The following is a 25,365-nucleotide window of genomic DNA, read 5'->3' on the forward strand; positions in this document are numbered from 1 at the left end:
CTACCTCAGGAGCCCTTGACTCATCTCTGTAAGACTTCAAGTGCAGTCAGCACAAATCAGAGCCACTGGCAGAGGGTGCTGACTAGCCCTCCATCCTCAGACCCCGGCGCACAGCTTGCCAAAGGCCAAGCCCACCACCATGGCCCTCCGTCCGGGTCTGGCGCGAGGCTCCAGCGCGAAGCCCCAGCGGGGAGCACAGCGGGCGCTGCCCGGGAAAGCTGGCCGCGCGCGGGCACTGCCGCCGCAGCGCCCCCGGCGCTGCCCGGGAAAGCGCCCGGAGGGGTCCTGGGGGCAGCGAAAGGGCCATGCGAACAATGCACCAGCGACGGAGAGCACGGACAGCGGAGGCAGACCGCGACTCCTGGCCATGCAGCTGAAGCACCTGCTCACAAATCTTCCCGGGCAAGTGAGCTGGACATTGGAGATGGCTTCAGCTGTTGTGTAACATACCTTAGTGTGGCAAGCACATTTCTCTCACTCTTAGGATTTTTCATAGAGCTGAACAGAGAGAAATGAAAGAGAAAAAAATTTATATTTCTGTGTTGCTATCATGCTGGCATGGTAGTGTGGAGGAAGGGTTTTTAGAAAGGCCTTGGGAATGAGAAACTGAGGAAAAGATACATTTCTGTATGCCCCTTTGTTTCGGGAAAGTTTCGCTTCAGCATTCCTCTGTAAACCCCCTTCTCCCCACCCCTGAGCAGTTCCCATTGGACCTGACCCCTGGGGTGATTCTAATGTGCCTAAGCTGGACAGTATCTCCCCATTGTTTAGACCTTATCTCTTAATTTTGCTGTATAAAACTGTATCTGGGCAATAGCCCGGGGCCTTTGGTCCCTGCAATGGTTCAGGCAATACAATCTCTCTGGACCGCATACCACTGGCCTCTCTTTGTCTATTTATCCCGATCCCTTGCGGCGACCGAGGCAATGCTGGAGCTCGGACTGTGCTGACCCAGCCGCTGCCTGGTGAGCCCAGGGCAGCGGGACCGCGGCAAACCGCAGTCCCCAGAGGGAACAGCTAGCCGGAGGGTCCCAGGGGGCCGGGGAAGGACGGGGGACAGCAGCAAGTGACCCCCGGAAGCCGCATTTCTGCTCCTTGTTTTTCCTATGTGGAATGGGTTTGGAGAATTGTTTGCCTGGAGTCAGTGCTTGATTGGATTCTGGTGAGGATTGTTTGAGCCTGATGGCCAAACCAATCCATCTGTGACTCTCGGGAGGGGGTCACAAGTTGGGTTAGACTTAGAGAAAGTAGTATGCAGTTTTAGTATCTTCCTTTTTATATAGTATATTCATGTATTTTAGCATAGTTGTAATAAAGAAATCATTCGGTCTTCTGAATTGAGTCAGACATCATAATTTCTTCCCATTGGGTTTGCCTGCATTTACAATACCTTAGAGTACAAGCTACTCTACTCAACTCACTCTTGCATTCTCCAGGGCTTTGTATGTGCACTCTATCAGTAATTTCTGTTGAGGATCCATGTGTTCTGCTTCCATATTATTAATCCCAAACAGGTGGTTGTCAAATGAATTAAATCTGAAATACAAAGACCAGAATAAAATATGACATATGTATAGAAGATGCATTTACTTCTAGACTCACAGTAAACATTTTTTGAAATTTCATGAAAAGCCAAGTAGTAACTGGTATTTAGGCCAGAGTTCTCATTTTTGAAATTCAGAAGAAAATGTTTATAAGCCAAAGATGTTTTATGCCCCACCACAAGATATGTCATTTTACTAATGATTCTGCATTTCAGACTTAAGAGCACACTCCAACCCATTTTTTTTCTCATGGTTATTGCACTACTACCAGCTGGATTCCTCAGACTATGAAATGTGCAGAAAGAGACTGCTTCAATAAGCTATAAACAAAATTACAATCTCTCTTCATTGCAAAGAATCCCCCACAAAACCTTGGTTTCTACAGTATTTTAAGCCAATACAGACCAGTGCTTTACAATTTAAAACCAAAAAGTAGAGGATCAGCTCAGGTGTTTTCAACAGATACCAATGCTTCCCTAACAATACTTTCAAAATGCTCTGTGTGTGTGCATGTGCATTTTTGTCTCTAAAAGCGTCTTCAAAATAGGTCCATGCTTACAAAAGACCGAGTCCAACTTTAATCTTGTATCCCAAGATCAGATTTATATGACCTTCTATCATTTCTTGATTTCAGAGCAGGATTCAATATCTAACATGGGACTAAGCACTAAAGTAATTCTGGGTCCTATGATTCAACCCTGCCAAGTATAATTTCAGGAGACAATAAGATTTCTTCTGTGCATGCCAACTTCTCCTTTGAATGAAGCTCTACAGCCTGAGGATTTTAGGTGCCTTTGCTGTGCTCCAAAACCACTAAGAAACCACATTATGCTTGCTGCCTTGATGATCTGGGTGTGCCCCATGTAAAAACAGTTTCTCTTGGAAGGTAAACTATAAACAATCGTAACATTTAGTGTTTATAGAAGTTAAAGTGGAAAATATACTAAACTTATAATTGCCTATAAACTTAATTACACAGGCTTTATAAGGAAGGCACATAAATTAAACAGCTCCTGAAAACATATTGACCTATATTTCTTTATTGTTGGAAGAGATGAAAGTTTGAAAAGAAAGTTTCACAGATATGTATGCTTGGCAGAAAGCTTTCTGAATGTAGAACCTGAGAACAGAATAGAGATGAAAGCAAGTTTTGACATAGAAGAACAAAATATGTCTGAATTGGCAATTGCCGAGCCAGTCGTTACTGGACAACTAAGAAAACAAAGGTTAAGTGGAATTGGAAGGAGGTTTTATGACTAGACCAAAGATTATGTTGACCACAAGCAAAAAATGTATTTTTGCCAAGCAGAAATAGGTCTTAGGAAAAGCAGAAAGGTACCATAAGCAACCAAACATGCCAATGTTGCAAGTAGAAAAAAAGGTCTGAGAATTTCCCACTGAAGTTTCCCACAAGAAAACTGAAAATTCCCACAAAACTGAAATTTCCCACAAGAAAACTGAAAAACAACTTTAAGCTTTAACTGTAACATACTAACTCATATGATTGGACATTATGACCATAATATGGTAATGATAGTAGTTATGATAAGCTATAGGTAATAGTAAAAGCATGGTATATGATGCTGATTGGTTGTAATGTATTAAGATGCTCAGCAAAGAAAAATATAGAATGCAATGTAACCAAAACTAAGACATCTTCAGCCTTGTCTGTACCTGGAGCTGACAGCTGTAGGTGTGGCTTTGTTGCCCACAACCCAAGACTGCTGTAACATCGTCTATACAATAAACAGCATTTGGAAGAGCTGCCTGGAGTCTCACATCTCTCGTCTCAGGCTCTTACACTTTATTATATTGAAATATTGAGCAATATTCAAACCATTCATCATTGATGATGAAAGCTGTAGAAACAGTTCAGAGTCAAGTGAAATGGTACTTCTTTACAATCTATTTCATAAAAAGTTAACCTACACAGGATCATCATCTAATCTTTGTCACCTGTCTACTTTTCTGCATGATCTAATGAACAGCAGCAAGAAAGCAAAGGAAAATCAAAAACACCCCTTAGAGCCTCCAAAATCACAGAGAAGACCCCATTCACAGACAGGTATCATGTTGCTTCAGATGAAAGCATGAAGAACACAAGACAGACTTGACCCACTGTGTCCCTAAGGGAGAATAAACTCACTTACCCCTCAGCAGGGAACTCCCCACCAGAATTATGTTCTCTTGTGTGACAACAACTCTGAGTGCAATCACAAAAGTGAGGAAGGCAGGTAATTATACATGTTCAGGGAGACTTTGGGCAATATAGTGCTGTAAACACATTCTCTACAGAGTTGGCCTGCCTGCCTGTTGAGACCATGCCAACAGTTCTCCCTATTCAGGTAGAATGAGTTTGTTGCTTTTCAATTTACTGGGTTTATTTTAAACTCAGTCCATTCACAATAATGCATGAGACAGAAAAGGAATTTGAAATACTTCCTGGCAATTTGCCTCTCCCGAAAATCTTGTTTTTATCATCCTGTAACCTTAGAATGACCCAGAAGAATCTGGACAGATAAATTCTTGTTTTACTGGCAGAATATCTTTAAAAGATATTTTTCTTCTAAACAGACTTTATGGAAGTGGCAGACAGGCACATGAACTGTAAGGGGGGAGTCTGCTGTAGATTCAAATAAATCTTCACACATAAATTGAAGCCTCTTTACCTAGAACAGCCCAGCCACAAGAGATGAGTGTCTAAGTGTCTTTAACAGTTAATGGAGGCCTGGTCAACAAAGACAATGGAGCATTGTGGTGGTGCATTCCCCTCTCTTTTTCAGGCTGCACTGCCATCTGAGAAATGCCCTAGCAACTAAACACACACATTCAAACTTACATAAATAGTTCTCAGGTCATTTACGTTTTGATTGACTGTATTTTGTTTCGGTTTTTTCCCTCACTTTGTCTTAACTCTTCTGTAAGTAGTAGTGAACCTTGGCAACAAACTTTGTTGTGCTGTTGCTTAATGTTAAATCTGGTTTTCACTGATACTCTTGCCAGTGATTTCTTAAGCAATCTTAAACACTTATTCATACCAAGCACTGTTGGACCAATGCCACTGCAGTACTGCAGAGATCCCCTGTGGTCAGCAAAGCAGAGATTTTTGGATTTCACTTAAGTTAACCAAATGAATTTATAGTCTAGCTTGTAGAGTTATGTGTTGAATTTTAACCTTTTACTTAGGAAACCTCTGCCAAGGTACAAAAGGGCATAAGAGAATGCAAATTTCTGAAGCTTCTTGCATAAGGAACAATACCAGAAAGGACTGAAGATACAAAGAACCCAGATAAAGAGGCTCCTCTGTCCCTAAGCCTACCGAGACTGACAGACTGTATTCAGATAAGCACCAAAAGACCAAAAAGCGCATGCGCAAAGGAGAAAAGTTCAAAAGTTCAACCATGAGGATGACCACGATCTTCAGCCCCAAGAGACCACCAGAGACCCCCACAGGACCACCACGGCAAACCACTAGAAAGGTGTGGACCTATTTAGCATGAGAGGTGAGGACAGGCAGGGCCAGGGGTTGAATACGCATAGAAAAGTTGTGTAATGTATTGCATATGGAACACCTTTGTGAATAAAAGTTTGTGTCAAGTCTTGGAGAGTTATCTCACTTGTGCTGGGTGCTGCAAATACATGCTCACTTCATAAGTACCCCAAGTTGTGGAGTCTATTTATTTATTCTGCATATCGCTTCATCAGTGGAAACAAGGCACTGCACCCAGCCCTGGACATGGGGCATGATGGGCAGAGGGCTTCCTGCTGCACTTGACCCTGCCCAGCTGCACAGCACAGGGGGTCAGCCTTGGGAAGTGCTCACAGGCAGGAAGCACCATTGCTGAGAAATGGCTCTGGGACTGGGAGCTTCCCACTGAAAAGAATGGAGGAGCTTGATGCAAGCAAAACCCACTTCCTTGTCCCCACCCTTCCACAGAAATGGAAAAAACCCCAAATACAAACATACAGCTCACAGCTCATTGCACTGGCAAAGAGAAGTGATACTCCCACTGCTTTCAGCTTTGCTGCATGTTATATGAACACTGTAAAAGCTGCAAGGGGAAATAAAATTTTCAAGAGACAAATGTAGGTGATGCTACAATTAATGGCCATAGTCAAAATTTTAATGCTTCTTCTCTGCCCCATAAAAGCAATTTTATTAGTTTAATTTTAATGCTTGGAGCTTTTGGTGTTTTCTCTGGGATAGAGTTAATTTCTTCACAGTAGCTGGTATGGGGCTGTGTTTTGGATTTGTGCTGGAAACTTGATAAGTGAGGGATGTTTTAGCTATGGCTGAGCAATGCTTACACAGTGTCAAGGCCTTTTCTGCTCCTCGCCCCACCAGGAAGGAGGCTGGGGGTGCACAAGGAGTTGGGAGGGGACACAACCAGGATAGCCAAGTGTAGCCAGCCCATAGGATATCCCAGATCGTGTGGTGTCATGATCAGTATACAAAGCTGGGGGAAGAAGAAGGAAGGAAAGTAAAGGTGATGGTATTTGTCTTCCCAAGTCACTGTTACACATGTGATAGAGCCCTGCTGTCCTGGAGATAGCTGAACACCTGCCTGCAATGGGAAGTAGTGAATTCATTCCTTATTTTGCTTTTCTTGTGCATGCAGCTTTTGCCTTTACCTGCTAAACTGTCTTCATCTCAACCCAAAAGTTTTCTGACTTTTACCCTTTCAATTCACTCCCTCATCCTGTAGATAGTGAATGGCTCTGTGTGGCTTAGTTACCATCTGGGATTAAACCATGACAGATGTTCTGCACCTGATCTTTCTCTTTATTTGACAAATGTAGAAATGGAATTTGAGTTCAGAAAATGCCAGGTTTACTCAGCTTTTGTATTTTTGCCCCTGTGTCCTCTGGGTAGTCCAGACCTGGCAGTGAAAGAGCCTTTGACAGTTCCAGGTTCAAAACTTCTCAGCAGCAGAAATATACAGACAGGCCATGGATTTCTTGTGATCATAGTGGTACTGTGGAATGGGCACTGGGACAGTCAGAGAAATGATTCAGGTAAAGAGATGCACAAATGATGCACAGAGGGGCTGCCAGTCTGTTGTACATCCCAGGTCAAACATGTTTGTGATAGCCAATGTTAGTGTGCTAAGTGTCTACATATCAACCTCTCTGAGGACATGTTTCTACAGACACTTGAGGTTTTATCCTATTTCTGTTCTACTGCTTGCCTAAAAACAAGTTTTTTGTGCACTGCTTAGTGGCCTCCTCTGAAGAAGCAGCAATTCCAAGCAGCAAACCCCCAGAATCCACTTCTGTTGGTTTAAATACAATACTATTTTTCCTTGGTTTCTAGTAGGGTATTCAAGCTGTGTAGCACAACTGGGACATCTAAAAGGTAAGGACAAACATTTCTTCTTTTGCATGCTTGTTCTGGTTTCAGCTGAGATGGTTAATTTTCTTCTTACTAGCTAGTATAGTGCTGTGTTTTAGAGGTACTATGAGGACAAAGTTGATAACAAACTAATAGCTTCTTTGCTGTTTCTAGTTCTTACTCTTAATCAAGGACTTTCAATTCTCCATGCTCTGCCAGTGAGCAGGTGCACAAGAAGCTGGGAGGGAGCAAAATCCAGTCATCACCACTGTTTCCTATGGCACTTTCAGGATGTAAAGCCAAGAAGATTTACAAGAAAAAACAAGGGTTAGATTGCTGGAAGCCTAAGCAATGACTGTCTGTATGGTCAGTGGGGCAGACTTCCACAGCTCATGAAAAACAAAGTTATTTACTTCATGGAGAACAGTATTAGAGTCTCCATGCTAAAAACCTGAAGTTTCAGATTGCAGTAACATATCTACTCAACAAGAAGACAGCTCACACCATGCACATTTTCTGCTGTGTACACAATGTTTTGATATTAAATCTTTCTAATAGTATTTCCATCATATTAGTTTAGTTTCTTCCCAGAAATGATCAGTTCCTTCACCTAGTGGCTTTATTACTTAAAAAGCAGAATAACCAGCTTTTTTCTCTTTAGTGCACCTATGGAAGTAAAGGTACATTATGTCAATATGAAACATTGCATTCTCAGAATTTCTTGATAGTTTTGCAATAAGTGGTGTCATAACAAGAAATTGCATTTCTATACAGAAGCCTGTTCTTCCTGTTCTGAGTATTGAAAAGAAACCCATCAATTAAACAAAATCTTCCTTTATTCTTACATGAAAGATGTGAGTGTGTCTTTCTGAGCCAGTACTATGGCTCAAGCAGTTCCATCAGCTCTCATCCATGTAACAAGCATGGACAAGGCCCCTCCTCTACTGGGGACTGATACATCTAGACTGGAGTAACACCATAATGAATTTTGTCTGACATTTGCCATACTCAGCCCCCTGTCCAGTTGCACAGACTTATGCCAAACATAGCCCAGAAGGCTACAGATTTTTCCATCCATGCTTATGCCGGTTGAATTTCTATGAATATTGAACAAAATCAGTTTGGCTGTCTCCAAGAGAGAACTGTGTGAGCCAGCTGCCCTAGATGCCTCCTGCTATGAGTGTAAAGCAGATATTTTAGAGAGGGGAGTCATTAGGCCTCATTCAAATCTATTGAATGGTTTTATCTTGGAAAAGATTTCTTTTTTCTTTGTGTATGTGTGCATGGAGTGTCTGTGACTAACTTTGCATCAAAGATGTCACTCTGCTAAATCCATCCATGAAAATAATAGAAGGAATGGGTCAGCTTCTTTCTTGCAGGGTCCCATACTGTTGTCCAAGGAGTCAAAATCAATACTGCAGCTGAAACAAGCAGCCTGTCTGCTCTGTGAGGTGTGTCAGCTATCCTCAAAGTACTGTTCTCACCCTTCAAGAATTATTTGGTCTGACCTGAGGAGTCTAACTGAAGAGGGTCTTTCCATGAAGTGGTAGATAAGACTGTCTATTGTAAAATGCAGTGTCCAACTGGCAGGAAGAATAATGTCTGAACTCCAATGCTTTCAGAAGGCTAATTAATTACTTTATTATACTATATTATACTATAACTATATTACACTAACAAGAGCTATCACTAACTAACTGATTAGAATACCCGTGACTCTCTCTGCCCCAGGAATCCCGACACACACGTGGATCCAATTGGTCAATGAATCCAAACACCATCAGCAGAATCCAATCAAGCAATCACCTTGGGTAAACGATCTCCATACCACATTCCACATGGGCACAAACAGGAGCAGTGAATGAGATAAGAGTTGTTTTGATTCTCTTTTCTCTGCTTCTCTCACAGCTTCTCTCAGGAGAAATCCTGAGAAAGCTAAGTCTCTCTCTGTTCAGAGGGCATGTGAATGCCACAACTGTCATCTCCTAATGAATTCCAGGTAGCATATAAAGTCACAGGTAATGACAGCATGCATGGAAAGTGTATTCTGTGTTTTTACTGATGCATAGGATTTGCTTTTAGTTTGCAATAGAAAATGCTTTCTTAAAAGTATAAAAATTATGTCCTCTAGTTAGATGTCAAACTGAATATGATGGTCTGATTTTTAACAAAAATACCTTTTAAAATACTCTGGAATTTATGGTATTGTCTTACTAATACATAAATATAATTAAATTTGTCTCTCTGGGCACTTCTTTCAACAGTGAGGGATTGGTCTTCCCTGAGAGCATGAAAGGTGGTCAAAAAGGATGTAAAGGGGAATGAGGGAGATCAGTCACAGGCTTCTGAATTGATTGGATTTTTTTTCCACAAAGTTCTATTTAATGTGGTTGTGTCACATATTACTCAAGATTTGAACTGATGGAGATGATCAAATCCATCTGCCAATGAATTTCACAGAATCACAGCAGCTTGGGAGAGATCTCCAGAAGCCATTTGGATTAACTCCCTGCTCAAGCTAGAACACACAGAACCTGTTGCCAGGACTCATGTCTAAAAGGCTTTTGAATATCTTCAAGTATGGAGACTCCATAAGCTCTCCAGGCAATCTGTGCCAGTGCTTGGTCATCCTTGCAACAAAAAAGTGTTTTCTGGTGTTCAGAGGGAACCTCTCATGTTTCAGTTTGTGCCTGTTAACTCTGGTTTTGTCACTTGGCACGAATGGAGCCTGGCTCTGCCCCCTTTGCACCCTCCCCTCATGAATTTATATATACTAATAAGATCTCCCTGAGTCTTCTCTCCTGAACATTCCCAGCTGCCTCAGCTTGCCTTATGTGTGAAGTGCTCCAGTCCCTTCATCATCCAAACAGCCTCACGTATCTGAGTAATTTTGCTGTAGCTTTCCAAGGATCTTGCAAAATGTATGTCTTGTTTTGTTACTAATGTCACCATTTCTTATAACTGGCTCTGAGATCACAGGTGCAAACACTGCATAGCAGAGTCAGGATTACATTCCACCAGCACCATAGGAACAGCCTGTTGAGTAAAACATGTCTTAATCTGTTGACTACATTAAGTAAAACATTTACATGGGTCCATTTAGGATACAGCATTTTTGCTTTACAGTGAAAATCAATGTTTGAGGCACTTGTAAGGTATGACTGGAAGAGCCATTATCAGTATCATTCCCACTATCAACCGAATGCCTGCTTCTCTGGAGTGTTATCTGAAGGAGAAAGAACATGTTGGCTTCATGAAATCCTGGGGTTTGGTGGCCTGGGGCCAAGGCAGATCAGCTGGGCCCATGGGGAAAGGCTCCCAGAGGTGGTGGGGAGGCTGTGGATACAGCCAGCCCTGGGCTTGGGCCCTGGCAGAGCTTCGGCCAGCGCCGTGTCGTAGTCCTGCCACAGGCCGGTTGTGGCCCTTGATCCAGGTGCAGAACACACCTCGGGGCCAACAGGGATGTTATCAGGTGTTTTATGATCCAGGCGAAACCAGAAACAGACATTGGTTTACTCACAGGATAATGCATTTATTAGTTCAGCTTGCAAGGTCCTGTTACGCAATAGGAGGATGTTTTGATGAAGTGCCTAAGCAAAAAGTCCATCCACAAGCACATTTTCCAAAGAAACATTAGGGCTCTGTGCCATTAATTCTGTATTTATGTTGCTTCTGTTTAGAACATATCTTACTAATTGCATTTATGGTTGTACTCAGAGAAGGGGAGCCAGGTGTTTTAGCAGTTTGTCCAAATGTTATATCACTTCAGGCTCTGCCTGGAAAAATTAATAGTTTTTCAAGTATTGTCCCAGAGCCACATTTATCTGATTACTAAATACGCATCCTGTTAATGGGATCCTTCCTCTAATAACAGTATTGAGAGTTTGGAGACTGAGGGCTCAGAATCATTAAAAATGCCCCTATGTGATTAACTATCTGAGATTAATTGCAAACACCAAAGAACATTGTCACTAAAAGCCTTTTGTTAAACACAGATACATATTTTTTTTTCCACTAGTAATTTATCTAAGTAAAATTCAGGTTTTGAGAAGAACATAATTTTTTCAGGAGGAAGCGGCAGTACAGGTCTCTGCAATCATGTAATCATGTTTGAGAGCTGATGAAGGGAAAAAAAACCTTTTAAATCTATTTAAACTAAACTGGCTGAATGGCAGGTCCCAGAGGTGATAATCGGTGGCACAGGGTGTAGCTGGAGGTCTGTCACTAGTAGGGTTCCCCAGGGTTCAATACCAGGCCCTAGTATTGTTTGTCTTATTAATCAATGGCTTGAAGGAAGGGGCAGAGGCCTCTTCTGTTCCAGCAAGTTCACAAAGCTGGCAGCAGTGGCCGATACCCCAGAGGGCTGTGCAGCCCTTCAGAGGGACCTCGACAGGTTGGAGAGATGGACAGAGAGGAACTGTCTGAAATTCAGCAAGGACAAGTGCAGAGTTCTGCACCAGGGGAGGAATAACGCCCTGCACCAGGACAGGTTGGGGGTCAGCCTGCTGGAAAGCAGCTCTGAGGAGAAGGACTTGGGGGTCCTGGAGGACAACAAGTTGTCCATGAGCCAGCAGTTCATCCTGGGGTCCAAGAAGGCCGATGGTACCCTGGGCTGTATTAGGAAAAGAATTTCCAACTGCAAAGGGCTGTTTATCTGTTTCATTTATAATGTTTGGTAGGACAGAAAAGGACTTAGGACTTTTTCACTGCTCTTACAGTACTGCGGGTTGTTTCTGATTTTGCAGTCCATTCTGTTGCTTGTAGATATCTTTGCCTTCTCCTCCAGCTAGTTGCTGCCTTCAGGACATCAATCAAATCTCTGAGCTGTTTTGTCATCTGTGTGGATTTTCTGGGCTATTTTTCTGGTCATATTTTCTATGTATTTATCAGGCACAAATTAAATAATCGTCAGTGCTCTGCCATTGCTGCTTTACCCTGTCTTACAAACTGCTAATTCTAATTGCCCTGGCTGCAGCTGAAAATTCCTTTGCCAGAGCATTTTTTGAGCTTAGGTTTCTCACTATATTTCTGGAGGCTGGCAATGGTCTTGCTTTTGTTCATATATTCTGACTTTTGGGACATTTATGGCAGTTTCACAGAAGCAGTCAAAAGCAAAACACATAGAAGAGATAAGAGAGGGATTTCACAGTGCTTTCAGAGCAATGATTTCTTTGGTGAGAGAAAACCAAAGAGCTGCAGCCAGCCAAAGCTGGTGCTTTCAGAATCAGACCTGTCTGATATAAAGGCTGAAATCAATAGATTCAGTCACAACTGTGCAATGTGGACATCTATGAGAGATTGTCATACACCTAATATCTGTCTAACATACCTTTATCTACTCCTGCTGTGCAAAGCAGCCCTGTTGGATTACTGCTTTGACCTTGACAACAGTGCTACAAGATTCTTGGGTTTTTGCACAGGGAACAGCACAAAAAATGAGTACAAAAAATGTGTTTCTCTGCTTTGTAATTTGCCTGACTGTAGGTCAGGTTATGCCACACTAGAACCCCTCTGGATTTGAAATCCTCTCTGTGCTTTTCTGCATATGTATGTGTATATGTATATGTATGTATAGAGGTAACTGCTCCTCATTACATTACTATATTTCCCTTCAAAATGTTTGGGCAAGGTCACAGGGATCTCTGCCCATACAGAACCATAAGCTCAGAATGACTCAAGTAGTAAGGAACATTAACAAAGTGGTTAGGAACAACAATCATGGATTTTCCACAGAGATATGGTGGCTGACTAGCCTGATCACCTTGAAGAATGAAAACACTGAAGAGAGGGAGCTTTTATGCATCTTGATTCCATGAAGACTTTCAGCAGTGTCTCAATGCATCCTTGTAGCCAAACTGATGCTAGATAGATTGAAGACAACTATAAACTGGGTGGAGTATTCACTGGACTGCCAGGCCTAAAGGGTGAGATCAGCTGTGCCAGGTCCATCTGGCAGTGAGTCAATAGCAGCACCCTGAAGGCTCTTTATTAACAGCCTGGCCAGCATCAAGTCAGGTGAGAGCATCTGGCACATTGAAAGGGAAGGCCACTATTCACAAGGACAAACAGCTTTACAGAATCTTCATTATTTCCAACCATAGTGAATGCAAGGCCTTGCTCCTGGGATGGCTTAGCCCCCCTGCATCTGTTCCACTCAGGAGACAGGAGAAGCACCAGAGCATTACAGAGCAGGGACTGACTGGCTGCAGAGCAGCCGGGATGAAAAGGACTGGGGGTCCTGATGGGCAGTGGACTGAACAGGAGTTCACTGTACACACTGACAGCAATGAAAGCCAGCAGCCAGCTGGGCAGGGAACTCTGCATCACACTGGTGTAATGTGCACCACCAGTACACCACACTTGACTCATTACATCCCATCCTGAACCCTGGTCCAGCTCTGGGCCCTCCACTATGAGAAAGATACAGATGGGCCTGAGCACGTTTGGCATAAAACCACCAACATCTTTGGGGCTGGCACATCAGAGCTAAGAGAGACTAAAGGAACTTTTCAGCCTGGAGATCACATTATTTCAGGGGGACCTCACAGACCATGGATACTCCACACACTGGAGGATAGAACCAGATCTGCAAGGGACAACTCATTAGAATTAGGGAGAAAAGGGAGAAATAATACAATATACTATTCCCATATTAAAAGACTATAAACAAAGTTTTCTTCAGTGTCTTTGAGGAAGAGTCTGTTTTTTCTCACTGGAACAAAAGAAGGGTAGGTATTGCGGTTACAAAATTTTGAAGCAGGAGAGCAGATAAGGGACCAAAATAATCAAATAGGATAAAAATACATTTCAAGGTTTTTTAAAACATTTTACTACTCCTGTTTATTTGGGCTTTCATAAAAATTTGTTAATTCATAATAAAAAGCATTTGCTTTTCTGTATGCTTCACAATTGGTAACAAATGGTAAATTGTTAATATTTTTGAAAACATGAGCAAAACACTAGTGTTTTTTGAAATTGGCAACATCAGACTTTCAAAAAGATGTCTGTATTTATAAACATTTGGTAATATTCAAAAAATAATGATATATTAACAATAGAATATAACAAAAATGCTGATAAGCTTATGCACCTTTATGTGTATATTTACCGTTTAGAGGTGCAAAGATACAATTTTCATCAAAACTTGAATACAATTTTAAAAATGCAATGTGCAATAAAATGTGTAGGAAATTACCAACTTATTTTCAGTTAAAAATATTGAAAATTAAGGTAAAAGACAATGAAAGTAAAAAGTCAAACAATTGACCAAAATTAACATAGCTAGCAGAATAATGGCAGAAGAACCTGGTGTGGGTTTTTCTGAGTCAGTGTAGATGAGTACATTCAGCATCACCAGATGTTCTGCGATCACACATTCTGACATGCTACAAAGGGACTGAGTATTGTCAAAGTTACACAATTCCTGATTGGGAAGATTCCTATAGCCAGCTCCCATTTTCTGCATTTTCAATCACAGCATTCTTGTTTTCAACTGTTCCATTTGCATCACTTCTTTCTTCTAACACTACCACTAAGCTTGACAGAGTTGTTTGAGGATCAAGCAGTTTCACAAGGGGTATGTCCACCTTTCGCTCCTGAAAGACACGGTTCTGAATTGTCATGGCTAACATAGAGTCTATGCCCAGAGATGAAAGTGGTGTATTCATGGTTAGTTCCTCTGCGTTCACTCCTGTGAGGTCACTCACCAATGAGGTGATGTAGTCCTCAGATTTGAGAAAGGCAGCATCTGGGACTTCAGCTTCCTCAAATGTTTCAATCTTGTTCTTGAAATCTTCAGAAATAAGTGATATGAAGCGACTTTTGAGAGAAGTAATCTGAGTAAAAACATGATGATACAAAGCTTGAAAGTTCAATTTGACCACAGCTTGGTGTGCGTTGTTTATAAGTAAGGTCTTCCTGAGATAGTCATGAATTTCATGTACTTGCAGAATGTCTATGCCCTTGGATCCCAGAATGCTCTGAATGTAGTTTTGGTTGAGCAGAATGCCGAGGTTCAACGCACCCCAGTTAATGGCCTGGCCTGAAAGCCCACAGTTCCTCCTGTACAGGCAGAAGACATCCAGGAAAGAGTTTGCAGCTGCATAGTTTGTCTGAGTGGCATTGCCCAGAAAGGAAGTAACAGAGGAGTAGCACACAAAGTAGTCAAGCTCCTGGTCTCTGGTAGCCCAGTGAAGATTTAGGGTCCCTGCTACTTTTGGGCTCAGCACTTTATGAAAGTCAGCCAGCTTCAGCACTTCAAGGTGGCCATCGTGTAAAGCAACAGCACTTTGGAACACCCCTTTGATCGGACTCCCCCCAAAGGTGTTGGCAATGGACTGGAAAGCTTTCTCAACATCACTGGTCAAAGCCACATCACACTGCACGGACACTACTTTGCTCCCTTTGTACTGCTGCTGCAAAGCCCTTAACTCTTCTTGCTTCTCACTGCTGGGAATTCTCCTGGAGAGGATTGCAATGCACCCTCCTCCGTTCTCAGCTATGAATTTCACTGTTTCAAAGCCAAGTCCGGTGAGCCCCCCAGCTACTACATAAACAGCGTTCTGCTTGAACAGCTGCTTCTGGGGCTGGTACAGCGGGATATCTGAAAGCACACTGATGTCCTTCTGCCTTCCCAGAACAGCAAGGGGGACAGAAGTGCAGGTAAAATAGGACATCACAGAATTTAGCCCTTCAAAGTTCTCAGCCTGCTGAAAAACAGAACCTGAGAGATGTCTAAACCCTTTCATATCCATGGAACTGATCCAGGCATGTACGGTCTTCTGCACGTCCTTTAGCGGTGCTTTCCGGAAAAGGCTGGCAACGGCAAGGATATGAAAGCTGATGTTTTCATGATCAATTTCACTGACATTCTGGATACATTCAGACTGTTGACTGCCACACACGATGACCACATCTTTAAGAGAGTACATGTGGGCCAGATCCTCCTGAGACAGTCTGTTGACTGGAGGAAGAATAACAAGGGCACTGCATAGGTTGATATACTGGAACACGTTAGGAGTGGGCTTAGCAAGGACTGCTCTCCAACCCATCTCTTCTGCTGCTGCAGAAAGAACATGGCACAAAACTGAGGATGGCTCTGTAGTAATAATACCCAATGTTCTGCCATGCTTCCCTTTGGGTAATCTCTGAGTGAAGATTTCCCATGCAATGATGAAGTATGACAAACAAGGGACATTCTGGAGGAATGGCGATTTCCTTGCATTGAGACAAACTGTTCCTGGAATCTGAACTCTGGATGATGCAGCAGTGGGGTAACATGAAACCACATGATCTCCCACTTTCACTTTTTTCACATCACTGCCTGTTGCAGTGACCGTGCCACTGAAATCAAGAGCTAGAAGCCTGTGTTTGTCTCCTGCCTGTGAGTTCCAATACAGCGTCTTACCAAAGCTGCAGCTAGAAACACTAATGGGAAAATAATCTTCTGAGTGCAGACAAATTTTCTCCACTTGAATTTCAACACTCTGTTTGTCAAGCTGAGTAGCAGTGCTGGTGGACAATTCCCCGGACAAGTCTTTTGCTGTGTATGGATCAGAAGTGTACAAAGTGAATGATTGTGATTTCTGGAGAGATCTTACAGGTTGGATGAAATCTGCATCTACAAAAGGTGTGCGTCTGATTTCGGACACATAAATTCTTCCCTGGCTGATGCACACCTCTGGATATTCCCCACCTTGGTACTTGACAAGAACATCTGCTAACACTGAGATGTCCAGGGAAGTGGAGGAGCTGAGGTCAATCAACTGAAATGTGATTTCTGGAACTTCAACAGTACAAGTTCTGGTCATGCCATACAATGCAAACCCACAGTTAATGTGGTCCACATATCTCTCTGTTGTTCTGTAGGTGATCACTCTGATGGAACAGCGGGACGTCTTCTCTTTTAGTGCCACCACTACCTGGCGATAGGCTTCGCAGCACTTTGCCAACTGATCTACTGCTTTCCTTGGGGAATCTTCATTTAACTTTTGGATTCCCCACAGGAAGAGAATTTCATCATAATCCTTAACCTCTGCTCTCATTTTATTCTGTGTGTCCCCTTCCACAAGGCATTCCCAGCCTTCATACATAACATATCTCGAAGTAGGATGCAAGTATTTTTTGAGCTGCTCAGCTATCCCAAATTTGTCTGCAAACACAAGGACTCTGGGCTTAAACCCCAGATGTCCAATTGTCTGTGAAAGAGAGACTTCTTTCCATTTGTTTTCAAACAGAAACTCATTGTCTCTGGAAGAGGATTCCTTCATGAAAGTGATGGCAACGCGCTTGAGCTCAGCCAAAACTGAGCCGTGTTTGTCCACAAAGCATCCACAGACCTCAAGGCAGTTCCCAGTGGATTTGCTCATTCTCATGTATATCATCATTTCCTCCTCCAGCGGGCGCAGCACCACCAGGCTGCCTATCCCGGAAGGAAAGCCTGCTCTGGACGGCAGTGTCCTTGAGGTCAGGACAGCGGTCATCTGCAGAAAAGAGTCGAGCAGCACTGGGTGGATACAGTAGCTGTACATGTCTCTGGCAATCTCCTCATTCACCTTGATGCTTGTTATAGCTTCCTTTAGCTCCTGGCAGTAATGCACATCACTGAGCTGCCTGAATATGGAGCCATACTGAAAGCCAACCTGAGACAGTGCTTCATAAAGCTCCTCTCTGCTAATCACTGACCTGCATCTTCGATAGATGGCTTGGAAGGAGATGCTACTTTCTTCCACCACTCCTTCAAGCCCCTTTGCCACTTGGCCAGCAGCATAAACTGCGTTGGAGGAAGAGAGAACTTCAAAGGTTGTTGTGGCTTTTTGCGGACTCAGCTTGATACTCAGCACTTGGGAATTCTGTGTAAGAACACACGGTGCAGAAAAACTGATACTCAGCTGGCAAGTGCTCAGAGGCACTTTAGGTTCTGACCTGCTCATCACAGAGGCCAGACCAAGTTCCACATAGAAAGCACCAGGGACTAAGGCCACCCCATTGTTCTTGTGCTCATATAAGTATGGTGTCGTGTCCTGGGACACCAGGCAGCCAAGCTCCACGTTGTCACTATTTATGCTGTAAATCAATGGATGACTGGAACTGACACCTCCTTGGTTTGTTTGTTGATGGATATCCAGGCAGGTCATGAGTTTTTGGTGATCAAATTGATATCGTGGAATGGCCACAGGAACACTTTGATACCCATCATAAAAGTGCTGCCAGTTGGGATTAAAACCCAGTTCAAACAGATTTCCTACCAGGGTGAAGAGCGTCTGATATTCTGCGTCTGTTTGCAAAGAGGACAACACCTTTGTGCCCTTCCCTAGCGTTTCTTTTATGCTTCGCTGCAGTGCTCGGTGAGGACTTATTTCCACAAACACCACGTTTTCCCTGCCTCTGGCTGCAGTTTGGATGGCTTGTGTGAAAGCAACAGGCTTGCGAGTATGCTGTGCCCAGAATTTGCCCTGAGCAAAGTCATTTTCAGATGCAGCCGCCCCAGTCAGTGTTGAAATCACTTCCATTTCCCCCTCCTGCCTTTCTAAAGGCTCTATCTGCTCCTCCAGCTCCTCGACTATCATATCCATGCTGGGGCTGTGGTACGCAGCTGGAACATTTAAAACATGAAGAAAGATGTTTCTCTGTCTGAAAACTTCAGCTAACTCTCTCTGGACAGCTTCCACAGCCTCTACACTCCCAGACAAGGTGCAGGAAATGGGGCTGTTGAAAGCAGCAATGCACACCTTTCCTGAGTAGGGATGCAGGCGTGCAGCAATCTCTTCAACAGGGATGTTCCCAACCACCAGCATTCTGCCGCTGGCAGTCTTTGCCTGCAGCCTGCTCCGGTGATAAATCACTTTGACTGCATCTGCCAGGGAAAGGTACCCAGCTATATGTGCAGCAGCAACTTCCCCCACCGAGTGCCCAACAACAGCAACAGGCTTAATACCCCAGTGCTTCAGGAGGGAAGCTACAGCAACCTGCAGGGCAAACAGCAAGGGCTGAGAAAGCTCTGGATTCAACAAGTCCTTTGGGCTATGATTGCTTGCTGGCAGGAGGCTGATGGCAGCGTGCTGCTGAAAAAGGTCTTCTATTTCCTTACACTTGTCTCTGAACATGGGCTCTGAGCTCAGCAGTGCCTCACTGAACTCCTTCAGCGTTACGCCGTTGCCACAGAACACAAACACCAGCTGTGGTTCCACTTTGGACATGGCAGGTTCCGTGCTCGCTGCCAACTTAAGCTCTTGCTGCAGGTGTTGGAGGGAGTTTGTGACAAACGCTTTTCGGTACCTGTAGCTGGCATGGCTTCTTCTGCAGGCAGATGTATAGGCCAGGCTTGGGAGAGTTACGGAGTTCCTTGTGCTCAGCTGCTCAGCTGTGTCGGCCATTGTCATCTGAAGGGACTTAGGGGATGCTGCTGACAGCAGAACTAATTCCAGGGGCTTCTTAAAGGCAGGAAGAGGCTCTGGCTGCTTCACCTGCCTGACTACAACATGAGCATTGGTTCCTCCAAATCCAAAACAGTTGATGCCAGCTACTCTTCCATACTCACTAGATCCTTCCCAGGGTTCTACAGCTGTGGCAACAGCAAGGTTTAATTTCTCTGTATCGATGCTGCTCATCTCCTTTGAGTAATGCAAGGATGGAACAATCTTTCCATGATGCATCATCAGGAGCACTTTGATTAATGCGGCTGCTCCAGAAGCTGATTCCGTGTGTCCAATATTTCCTTTCACTGAGCCGATTTTCAGAATGGGAACTTGGGAAGACCTGCTTTTGCTAATGACACTGCCCAGGCTCTCTGCTTCTACAGGATCTCCAGCAGCAGTTCCTGTGCCATGGGCTTCAATGTACTGCACAACTGCGGGATCAACATGACTTTCATAAATGTTGCGCAGTAAGTTCTCTTGCTCTATTTGAGATGGTCTCGTGATTGGAGTCGTGGACCTGCCGTTCTGATTGACTGCACTGATGTTTATCACGCCCCAGATTTTGCTGTGGTCTTCCTTTGCCTGTTCCATGAAAAGTTAAATTGTCTTTAATAAACGCAGTTTCTTTGTAAGGAAGACAACAAAAAGCCACAACAAAGCCAGGAATAACCAGAACATGATGCTAACTTTTAAATGCAAGATCCTTTCCCTATGATACCGAAATGAATATATTCTAAAGAAATGCTTCATTAATCTTACAATTTGATTGGAAAAACCTCTCTGGAATAGTCATTATTAAAGCTGAAGACACAAAATTCAAGCACACAACCAGTCTTATTTCAGGTTGCTCTACAAGCAACCTTACCTTTTTCAGTGGTTTGAGGAAAACAACACCGCAGCCTTCTCCCCTTCCATAGCCATCTGCTTTTTTGGAGAAGGGTTTGCTTATGCCATCTGGAGAGATCATTTTGGCTTTACTGAGAGATACAAATGTGCGGGGATCGATGATGCAGTTCGCCCCACCACAGATTGCTGCCTCGCAGTCTCCTGGAGTTAAACGGAAACAAATATTCATGTTGAGATGGCCCTGGTGATAGAAGAAACCGTAACAATCCTGATTTCATTGTCCAGCACCTCTTCAGTCTCATTACCTGATTTAATGGCTCGCAAGGCGTAGTGCAGAGCAAAAAGAAAAGACGAACATGCAGTGTCGACAGTCAGAGAGGGTCCAGTCAGATTAAATGTGAAAGAGATCCTGTTGGCAGCAATGCTCATTGCTGTTCCAGTACCATCATAATGATTTATTTCATTCACAGCTCTGCTGGTTATGATTCCATAGTCTCGATTCATGAGACCTGGAAAACATCAGATACATGTCAAGTTAACCCAAGCCAACAATAGGCATGTACAGCTCAAAACCTGATTGTGTGGTTTGGTTTTCAGTGTTAAGATGAAACCATATGGCATCAGGGCTCCTGTCATGAAGCTTTGCTCCAACACAAGTCAAAGGCAGAAGTCTCAGCAATTTCCCCTGGACCCAACTTACACACACACACATAACACTGGAAATTCCTACCTGCCCAAGAAATGACAGGAAATTCCTACCTGCCCAGGAAATGGCCTTTCCTAATGGCTTAGCTCACTGTATGATGCAGCTAAGATCTCTGTAGTCTGCTTAGACCCCTGTATCTCACTTTGAGACTGAGATTCAGTTTTGAGACTCAGGTTGTTTTAGTTTAGCTATGAGAACATTTATCAACCAGTTACAAGGAGGGTAGTTCAGACATAAATGTACAAGACATTAGCTTCAGTTCCTCAGATGTTCCAAGTTAAAGGTCACAGCACAAACTACATCCAATATTCTCTATTTTTTTTTTTTTTTCACACTTGAAACCAGTAAGAAATAGTAAAGAAGAGCAGGACCTGTGAGAGTAGCTGTGTCCTCTTTTTGAGAACACTGTGCTGGAAATATGGTAGATCCCCAAGTCCATGAGCATGTGTGGAAAGTGCAGTAGCTCTATTCAGAGAGCAAGGAATAGTGCCCTCAGTGGAGGAAGAGCATCTCTCAGACTAAAAGGTAATTTAAAGCATTTCCCCTACAGGTGCATCAGTCAAACACCCCTAGAAAACTCCTTTTTTAAAGAGACACAGATTGCACCAGCAATAATGTGCTGTTACTCTACTACAATATTTTAAATATCTTTCAACAGCATCTGGTCTCATCTCCTCTGTAACTGTTTGGGTACTGACAAAGGCAGTTGGACAAGTGCACCTTGGTACCATTCTAATGGCCACAGGAGGATTTCTGCTTCTTTAAAAGGATATTAATCCCCAGAATACCTTACCCAAAGTAATACTGGAAAACAGCATACTGGGGAAAAGTGTAGGCCTGTGTAGAAGCCCAGAAGATAAAGGGCTAATGTGCACGTGTCAAACACCGATTGCCAGATAGCCAGGGAGCCAGCCAAGGACTGTCAGTAATAAGCAAGAATTGTTAAAAAAGCCAAAACCAGACAGGACCATGAGAAGGTAGGGCAGCACTTTTCTTGGATAAGCACCCTTGTTCTGCTTCACAGAGACATCCAGTCTTTCCTCAAACACTTTCAGGGACAGTGACTCCACCACCTCCCTGGGCAGCCAATTCCCATATCCAGTCACCCCTTATGTGGAGAATTTCTCCCTAATGTCCAGTCTAAGCCTCCCCTGGCACAGCCTGAGGCCATGTCCCTTCATCCTGTGTTCAGTTACCTGTGAAAGATGTTGATCCCCACATCACCACACCCTCCTTTCAGGCAGTTGTAGAGAGCAATAAAATCACCCCTGAGCCTCCTCTTCTCAGGCTGTACACCCCCAGCTCCCTCAGCTGTTCCTCACAGGACTTGTGCTCCAGACCTTTCCCCAGATCTGCTGCTTTTCTCTGGACCTACTCCAGCACCTCAATGTCCTTCCTCAATTGAGGGCCCCAGAAGTGGACACAGGACATGACTTGTGGCCTCACCAGTGCCATATGCAGTTGGAAGAATCACTGCCCTGCTCCTGTGGTGACACTATTGCTGATATAGGCCAGGATGCCATTGGCTTTCTTGGCCACCTGGGCACACACGGCTCATGTTCAGCTGCTGTCCACCAGCACCATCAGGTCCTTTTCCGCTGGGCCACTTTCACACCACTCTGACCCCATCAAACAACAAAAGGCAGCACCAGCACAGAAACAAGAATGAAACATTGACCAAGTTCAATATGGGGAGGGAGGGGATGAAGACCACCCAAGAACCCCAAAGCCTCTGATGAAATTCCAATAAAGTCTGAAAGAAGGGACTGGACACAATAATTTGCATAGAAAGAGAGCAATCTGTCCTCAGGGCAGGGAAGCCTATCTATAAAAAGCTACCTGAAACAAACCTGGGGGTCCTTCAGGACCATAGACCATTGGCCTGACCAACACTGGAACAAGGACTGGTGATCACTTTTTCCCTCTTTTTCTCTCTCCCCTTCTTTAATTTATCTCTTCCCTCTTTTCTTCCACCTTACACCTTATCCACAACCCACTGCCATGTGCTGATACATCAGGTCAATATTCCAATTTCTTTGCCGAGTGTGTAATTTACTAAGAAAACGTTTCCTGTAGACCTGAAAAATTACATATCTTGGTGTTCCCCTTAAGGGTGGAACATCACAGCCTGGCTGGGAACATCTTTGCTAAGAAGGGCTGGATTGCAGTTGCAGTTCCCTATTCCCTTCTGTGCCTGACCACAGGAAGAAGACCACCAAAAAGAGATACATGAATTGTACCATGAACTTCTAGAGTAGCCTGGTAATTCCTACCAAAAGCAACCACTAGTGTCATAGCAGAGTAGCTTTAGAACTCCAGTCTAGTTCCAGCCTAGATTCAGTGCTAGATAAGATATTGAAAGGTTATAAAGGATTGCTCCAATCTTTGCGAGGTTCAAACACACTTTCTTTGCCATGAAATTTTCATCTTACCAATGAAAACACCTGTTTTGGTGCCACTGACAGATTCCACAGGAACTCCTGCATCCTCCAGGGCTTTGTATGTGCACTCTATCAGTAATTTCTGTTGTGGATCCATGCGTTCTGCTTCCATATTATTAATCCCAAACAGGTGGTTGTCAAATGAATTAAATCTGAAATACAAAGACCAGAATAAAATATGACATAAGTATAGAAGATGCATTTACTTCTAGACTCACAGTACACATTATTTGCAATTTCATGAAAACCCAAGCAGTAACTGGTATTTAGGCCACAGTTTCTATTTATGAAATTCAGAAGAAAATGTTTATAAGCCAAAGATGTTTTATGCCCCACCACAAGATATGTCATTTTATCAATGATTCTGCATTTCAGAGTTAAGAACTCACTCCAACCCATTTTTCTTATGGTTATTGCACTACTACCAACTTGATTCTCAGACTATGCAGTGCAGACTGTGCAGAATGAGACTTCCTCTGCTATAATCTGGCCATTGCCAGTAAGTTATACACAAAAAGTTTTCTACCTTGTTTTTAGCCAATACTTTACAATTTAAAACCAAAAAGTAGAGGATCAGCTCAGGTGTTTTCAACAGATACCAATGCTTCCCTAACAATACTTTGTGTGTATTTGTATTTGTATTTGTATTTGTATTTGTATTTGTATTTGTATTTGTATTTAAAAGCATCTTCAAAATAGGCCCATGCTTACAAAAGACCAACTTTAATCATGTATACCAAGATCAGATTTATATGACCTTCTATCATTTCTTGATTTCAGAGCAGGATTCAATATCTATCATGGGAGTAAGCACTAAAGTAATTCTGGGTCCTATGATTCAACCCTGCCAAGTATAAATTTCAGGAGACAATAAGATTTCTTCTGTGCATGCCAACTTCTCCTTTGAATGAAGCTCTACAGCCTGAGGATTTTAGGTGAATGAGGAATTCAAATAAAAGACACTTCTTTTGACCTTACTGTAATTTGGTATTCTGTACCCATGGTCTAAGTACTACAAAAGTCAGTGGTGCAGCAGGGTAAGAGACTCACTCATCAAGAAGAGCAGCTCGTGTTGTACAGATTTTTCCTGGCTTGTTGCCATCTGCATCATACCACTCCTTGACATTAAATCTCTCGGGGGGGATTTCTACAGTGCAGTTTTTGCCTTCTTCCAAGACTTTCCAGAAATTGTCAATTCCACTTCCTGTTGTACAAAGTTTTAAAAACAGATTAAATTATGTGCTCTCCTGCCCCATGCAGACTCAGAAATGCACAATCAGCAACAAGGACCTCCCACATGTAAATCTAAGCTGCTCAAGCAGACTTGCCACAGAAAGAAGTGATCATTCTTTAGTGAGAGGAAAATGAAAAATCATGACTGATCCCCTCCCTGCTTGTCTAAAAGCAAAGGAACCCCACAAAACCCTTAACCACCTTCTCTCCCCATTTCCCTACCCTCTCACTGTATCTACTCCACCTACTGTAAGAAAGCAAAAAGCTTTCTTTTAGGAAAACCCAACCAGTTGATTTTACAGGCATTGCTGATAAGAATGTCCAGCCCTTCATCTGTCCTGTTCCTATGCATGTAGAGTCCTGTAACAATGCACAATCACCCAGCCAGTGAACACACAGAAAGTTCAAATCATCCCAGACCCATCCAGCTCATTTGTATGAGTTTCAGGTGCAGCCCAATGCCCTGCCCACAGCCAGCACTGCAGCTTCTTTTCTCTGTTTGTCTGTCTGCAAACAATTTAAACTAATTCCTTTCCACCACAGCACCACCTTTTAAAAAGATCCCACAAGCAGCAAAGCAACGAATTCAACTAAGGGACAAACCAACAGCTGTTGGTTTTCTCCATTTCAACATTAATAAAAGACTCTGCTTTTCAATGTTCACTCACAGCCTGCTTTGCTTTTACCCCAAAGTTACCTCCAGGAAAGTTGCATCCTATTCCAACAATAGCAACTTCATCTGCAGTCTCGATCTCCATCTCCTGGGCTGCACAAGACAGAAGCACTGTCAGTCCAGTCCAACAATTATACATTTACCATTGAATAAATATTAGGTTAAAATGTGAAC

The 25,365-nt window shown here is 43.2% G+C and overlaps 1 protein-coding gene across 7 annotated transcripts in view; it reads right to left on the reverse strand.

Moving 5' to 3' along the window:
- Window positions 1–357: 357 nt before the first annotated feature.
- The window catches only part of LOC144246206 (uncharacterized), a 47,412-nt gene continuing 22,404 nt past the window's right edge, over window positions 358–25,365 (reverse strand). For 5 of the 7 annotated variants that reach the window (XM_085564998.1, XM_085564990.1, XM_085564981.1 and 2 more), the window contains 6 exons: window positions 25,216–25,284; window positions 24,336–24,489; window positions 23,277–23,437; window positions 20,444–20,647; window positions 20,158–20,339; window positions 358–19,874 (listed from right to left, as the gene is read on the reverse strand). In XM_085564998.1, the coding sequence (XP_085421124.1) occupies window positions 14,316–19,874; window positions 20,158–20,339; window positions 20,444–20,647; window positions 23,277–23,437; window positions 24,336–24,489; window positions 25,216–25,284 (6,329 nt within the window). In that variant the 3' untranslated portion in view covers window positions 358–14,315. The remainder of the gene's footprint in view (window positions 19,875–20,157; window positions 20,340–20,443; window positions 20,648–23,276; window positions 23,438–24,335; window positions 24,490–25,215; window positions 25,285–25,365) is intronic. The other 2 variants (XR_014950885.1, XR_014950884.1) reach the window with 2 other exon arrangements.

The sequence above is a fragment of the Lonchura striata genome, chromosome 2, assembly GCF_050655825.1.
Source record: "Lonchura striata isolate lonStrDom1 chromosome 2, ASM5065582v1, whole genome shotgun sequence".
In the NCBI taxonomy this organism is placed as follows: Eukaryota; Metazoa; Chordata; class Aves; order Passeriformes; family Estrildidae; genus Lonchura; species Lonchura striata.